The 6,000-nt window shown below is 52.4% G+C and overlaps 1 protein-coding gene across 2 annotated transcripts in view; it reads left to right on the forward strand.

The window, feature by feature from the left end:
* The window catches only part of PLXNA2 (plexin A2), a 219,167-nt gene extending 214,506 nt beyond the window's left edge, over window positions 1–4,661 (forward strand). For both annotated transcript variants that reach the window (XM_059057244.2, XM_067032482.1), the window contains 3 exons: window positions 2,434–2,646; window positions 3,322–3,472; window positions 4,140–4,661. In XM_059057244.2, coding sequence (XP_058913227.1) covers window positions 2,434–2,646; window positions 3,322–3,472; window positions 4,140–4,235 — 460 coding nt within the window. In that variant the 3' untranslated portion in view covers window positions 4,236–4,661. The remainder of the gene's footprint in view (window positions 1–2,433; window positions 2,647–3,321; window positions 3,473–4,139) is intronic.
* Window positions 4,662–6,000: the final 1,339 nt, after the last annotated feature.

Genomic DNA, 6,000 nt, shown 5'->3' on the forward strand with positions numbered 1-6,000 from the left:
TGTTCTCTGCTGTAGCTGAGGAATCCGAGGCTCCCGGGACAAACATATGCTCCACAGAGCGGACGTGGTCCCCAGGCGCCAAGTGGGCCCTGCCAGGCATAGAGCCTGGCGCCAGGACAGACGCACCCTTGAGCTCTGCCCTTTCAGGCTCAGACCCTTCTCCGGGACGTGCCTCCTCCTCCCTAACTTCTGGTTCTTAGGAAAGGGGGCTGGAGGAACCTACACAAAGAGCCAACGTCTGAGACCTAGCAGCAGAGCTTCACAGACAGGCGTTGTGGGGCATTCTGAGCACGGCAGAAACTAAGGCACTTCCTGAAATGGGGAAGCCCTGAATTAAACTTAGACCCTGGGGAAGTTGGCCAGTGCTGGGAGACAGCGTGCACCTGCTGTAGACTTGAGCCCACCGACTACGAGGCTGTCGTTGCAAACGTGATCCCTTAAGGCCAAGTGATTACCCCGGCGCCGTGGCTTTCAGGAAGCAGCAGGCAGGACGTCCTGCAGGCGTGACTGTCTCCCCTAAGGTAACCTCTGCAGCCAGACCCAGCAGTGGGAGAAACAGCTCCTGCGGGCTCTTCGCGCAAGACTTTTCTCTCCTGGGTTTTGAACCTGGAGCACAGGCCACGCTGAAGACTGACTTTCAGGTCACAAAGGGCCTGGCCAAGAGCCAGAGTAAAAACCTTCCTTCGGGAAAGAGCACAGAGAGGGGAGAGGGGTGTCCAGGCCTTTGGGTTGGGCAGGCAGCCCACACAGCTGTCTGGAGTCAGCCTTCTCCTCAGAAAACAGAGCCCGCACAGATGGGCCCCGGCTGTTATTTGGGAATCAAAAGTCCTAGCAACCAGCAAAACACTTTGGAAAAACCCAACCCCAAACCCCATATATTCCTTCTTTTCCGGGGTGTTGTGGTTGCCAAGCCCTCCAAAGTCTGCAGCTTTGATCACAGTGGAGTGAAATGAAGAGGCGCTGGTGGTCGTGGGGTGAGGAGCCTCCAGTGCACGTCACTGGGACAGGCCTTTCATTCATCTGCATTCCCAGGGCCGGGGCCATGGCTGTTCCCTTTGCTCTGGCGGATCCTCAGTCCAGCGCTGGGGGTGGCAGTTTCAAGGAACTCAAGAGAAAGTTCTGGATTATCCCCGTCTCCGTGCCCTCTGTTTCTGACCAGGCCCAAGTCATACAAATGCTTTGCCCTGGAGTTGTGGTGGGGAGAGTCCCCTTATCCAGACCTCAGGTCCCTAATGTCCAAGCAAAGACTGTTAGAAGCTTCCAGAGCTGTGGGGGGGAAGGGGAGGTAGAAGAGAGGAGTCAGCTCAGCCCAGGCCACTCCCTCCAGGTTAAGGAAAGTGAGTGATCCCGTTGCATTTGGAAAGATAAGCAGAAATCATAATGGAAGGACTTGGAGTGGGCACAGCTGATCTTTCCCAAGACTTGGCATGAACTGAGACATTTGGGAAAGTTTGGGGTCCAGGAGAATCAAGAGAAAATGCAAGAGAGGGGGGGAGGTAGGTTGGATGGCTGAAACATCTCAGGCCCGAAGGACAAGCCGGGGACAGGGCTCATTCCATAGAGGATCCAAAAGAGTTAAGGGCCTGCAGGCAGCTGGAGGAGAGGGCCAAGTTGGAAAAGGCAGCAGAAACAGCAGCTGTTCTGGTTTTGAAGGGGAGTAAATGGGCTTATCCTCCTTACGGCCTAAGGAGCAGAGAAAAAGCATTCTCCTCCGATTATAAATTCCCAGGTTGCAGAAAGAACTCTCCTAACGACTGATCAGTTCCTCTTGGGGTGGGAAAAACTCGGAGTCCTAGTGAGTCATTCCCAGCGTGCCGACAATGGCCTCCTCTTCTTCCTCTGCCCGTGACCAGATCAGAGAAAGCCCCCGGGAGAGTCGTGAAAGAGCGGCCCCAGGGGAGCCCATTCCTCAGCCCAGCCAGGCCGGGCCAGCCCTGGGAAGTGGCTGGGCAGCCGGGCTGGGTGGGGAGCACAGGTGGCGCCCTTTGTGCCCACTCGGAGCCCGTGCTGGTGCTGCCACTGCATCCTTCTGGATAATGGCCGCAGGCACTGGGAAGGGACTCTGGGAGCCTGGGGGCTTTGTTTAAAGCTCTGAGAAAACTGTGCAGCCCTCTGTACTTGGGCTTCCCTGGGGACACAGAGGCCTTTGGAAAAGACCTCCAGGAGGGAACGAAGCCACCCACGCCCACCTCTCAGTTGTTAGAGAACAGGGTCAGCACCCCATTAGGGCACAATAGTGCCTCTCCTTTTCTCCCAGCATCAGTAACAGCTTCTCCTAAATTGGCAGCCCAGGCTGGACCAGTTTTCTGTGACTTCATTCCCTTGCCCTTTGAGAGAGAATTTGGCACTTGTCGGGGAGGGAGGAATGCTAGTGAACAGCGTGGGGCACGGCCAAGGTACAGCCCTCAGACTCTGCTCTGCTGTTTCCTACAGCCTCCCCCTGCGCTTCTGGGTGAACGTGATCAAGAACCCCCAGTTTGTATTTGACATCCACAAGGGCAGCATCACGGACGCCTGCCTCTCTGTGGTGGCCCAGACCTTCATGGACTCTTGCTCAACATCAGAGCACAGGCTGGGCAAGGACTCCCCTTCCAACAAGCTGCTCTATGCCAAGGACATCCCCAGCTACAAGAGCTGGGTGGAAAGGTCAGTAGCACCCTCAGGACAGGCCCATGGCCCTGAATGCCTGCTGCATTCCCTCCTCTGGGCTTCACTGACCAAGGACTCAAAACCATGTTTGTGGTGCCTTCGGGACCTCATGCTCACCTTTTTGTCTCTTGTCCAAAGTTCCTGCAGGGGGAAGAAAGGGAAGCTTTGTACCCTTCAAGTCAGATCATTAGCATTCTAATGACCATTTATTGAGCACATGCTAAGCACCCAGCACCGTGATAAAGATGTTGTATGTATCACCTCACTAAAATATCCAGCAGAGTTGTAAAGTAGGTATTATAATCATCCCCATTTTACTGAGGAGGAAACTGAAGCACAGAGAGGCAAAATAACTTACCCAAGGTCACACAGCTAGCAGGTAGCAGAGCTGGAATTTCAATACAAGGAGTCTGGTCTGAGTCTGGGCTTTTAACTACCCTGGAAAGTTAGTAGTTAGGGAAAACCAGTCTCCAGGCCCCAACCTTAGGGAAAAACCAGCCTCCAGGCCCCAACCTCAGCTTGAGGGAAGAGGCCAGAGGAAGCTTCGTCCGAAGAGAAATAGGGAAGCAGGAGCAGTTGGGGACAACTGTGGTCTCAAGGGTTCTGGGGCCAGGGTAGGTGTAGGCAGTATTTGCTGAGTCCCCACCAAGGAACCTGTCCTCTCTATGGCAGATACTACGCAGACATCGCCAAGCTCCCCGCCATCAGTGACCAGGACATGAACGCCTACCTCGCCGAGCAGTCCCGCCTGCACGCCGTGGAGTTCAACATGCTGAGTGCCCTCAATGAGATCTACTCCTATGTCAGCAAGTACAGCGAAGAGGTGAGCTGGGGCCCTGGGAAGGACGCACTCAGGAGGCAAAGCAGGTTGAACAAAAAGCAGGGGTCCATCCTTTAATAACAGCAACGGAGGGTAATTCAGAAAACACATTCACGGAGTCAAAAAGTCATCACCATGCTTTTAGAAGGCAGCCTATCCTCTCCTGATTCATTCAGTGCTTTCTTACACCTTCCATGGTCTTGCCCTCATTGTCCATGCAATACATAACACTTTTATTTAGTAATGTAATTGTTTTTCACTTCAACGTGTACGATTAATTTCATCCATTCTTAAACCATGAATCAGATTATTCTTTGCAGTTGGGCGGGTGCTGTCAGTTACATTTCAGACAGACTGGTGGACATGACTAGATCCTGAAGAGGACAGCTCCAGAGAATTCACAAGTCATGCATTAGCATTGTACCTGAACGTAATTGTAGTAATAATAATAGCTAACACATAGCACTTGCAATATGCTAAATGTCGTTTTAAATACTTTAGATATGTACATGCACACACACATATATTCAATTACTCATTTACATTATTTAAGGTTATACTCATTAGGGCAGAATGGAAAGGCAGATAGAAGGATATAGGATTCTGGAAAATGGCCTCTTCCATGCTGAGTGCTGAGTCTGCCCCGCCACCCTTTGCTTTTGTTCCTCAGCTCATTGGGGCCCTCGAGCAGGACGAGCAGGCCCGGCGACAGCGGCTGGCATACAAGGTGGAACAGCTCATAAACGCCATGTCCATTGAGAGCTGAGAGATGGAGCCTCCTGTTCCTGGGAAGAAGGACCCGTGAGAGCTGTCACACTGGGCATCTCCGAAGGAAGGACAAGTGAAGGGGATCGGGCCCCAGCGCTTGCTGTCCCCTGAGACCCCCTCCCGGGGGGAGGGGAGGACCCCTCTCCCCACGCCAGCCAAGTTTCGTCACAGCCTGTTCCTGCAGGGAGAGACCGGGGGTGTCATCCACCCCATCCCCCCGCGGCGAGGACGAGAGGGACACCAGGACCCAGAGAAGGTGGCTCTTCAAGCTGAGAGGCACGACTGGGCGCGGTTCTGCCTCTGTGACTGCTGCTTTGCATGAAAACTCATTCAATGTATATTGGGGAAATAATGAGAACTTTATTTAATTTTTTTTAAGAAAAAGGAAAACCAGAAATAAAACAAAACAAAAAGCTTCCCTGTTCATCCCGTCCAACTTTCGTTTAATTCTGATTTCTGTCCCCCTTCCTTCTCTTACCCCTGTCCCTCCTTCCACGTATAACTCCTGGTCCCCACTGCCGGAAAAAGCCTACAGAGAGATGCGGAGAGAAAGCAGAGGGAAAAATGAATGTTTCCTTGCCTTTGGAATTGTTTTTTTTTTTTTTTTTTTTTTTTTTTTAAGTGAGGAGGAAAAGAATGAGCACAAGTTGGCACCAAACACTTCGCAAAAAGAGAGGCCAGTGAACCTGAAATTATCCCGGCAGCCGAAAGAGGTGGGGGAAGGACTAGCCTTTGCACAAATGGCAAAGCCATGGAGCGGCTCCACCTGGCTGACTGGAAACAGCTTTACACACACACGCCTGTGTATTCTCATCTCCAGAGGACATACGTGTCTGTAGAGTACCAATGCTTTTTGCTACTGTTTGGTTGTTTTGTTTTATTTAATCCCAAACCTCAACAAATGAGGAGCTGATTTTGGTACTTTTCCTTTGGGTTTCCGTAAAGTTACTACCAGAAGTCGGGGAGAGGTGGGCCTCTCCCAGACCAGAGGCCTGGCCTCCCCGAGGATGCTGGGCAGCTCTGCCTTACATCCGTCACTGTCATAAACCAGGCACCCTGGGGGAAGGCCTTGGAGGCACGTGGGCCAGGCCTCCAGAAGATTCCATTCGGGAGCTGACCTGGGGATATGGGTGTTTGGCTTTGGATTCTGCTCCAATCCGCCAGTGGTTTCTTGCAATTAAAAAGAAAACAAAAATCAAACACTGTTTACAGCAAGCAGTACTTGAAGAGCATAGGTTCAAGAAGCTGCAGTATTTATTGTTGTGCTTTCTGTCTTTTATTCTCTCATGCCTAGAGAGGGGAGACAACCCTTCGCTCCTACGCGGAAGCTCCTGATCGTCTGAGCACTGGCCTCGGTAGAGATGACTGTAGCATCCCCATGTTATGTCTTCTTCGGCCTCTCTTTCTGCCTCTCATGTCCTTATGAGTTTGAAGGACAAGTGGGCAGCTTCTCTCTCTCCTGCTGACACCTAAATCCATGGATGACCATCCGTCCTGAGTGTAGTTTCCAAATAAAGAGACCAAAGTTCCACACCCTGGTCCTGAGGCCCCATGGAAGGCAGTGGGCAGGACCCTAGTGACCGGACAGCCACCAGAGTTTCCGGGCCTCCCACCCTGGCAAGAATCCAAGCAGCCAGCTCCAACTTCTCCGCAGGCAGCATCGGAGTGAGTGGGAAGGAGGACAAGAGAAAGGCAAAGGGATGGGAAGGGAGGCAGCAGGAGAGGACCAGCCTACCCTTCCCACCCTCTACTTTACAAGGGGC

This window comes from Kogia breviceps, chromosome 1 (genome assembly GCF_026419965.1).
Source record: "Kogia breviceps isolate mKogBre1 chromosome 1, mKogBre1 haplotype 1, whole genome shotgun sequence".
In the NCBI taxonomy this organism is placed as follows: Eukaryota; Metazoa; Chordata; class Mammalia; order Artiodactyla; family Physeteridae; genus Kogia; species Kogia breviceps.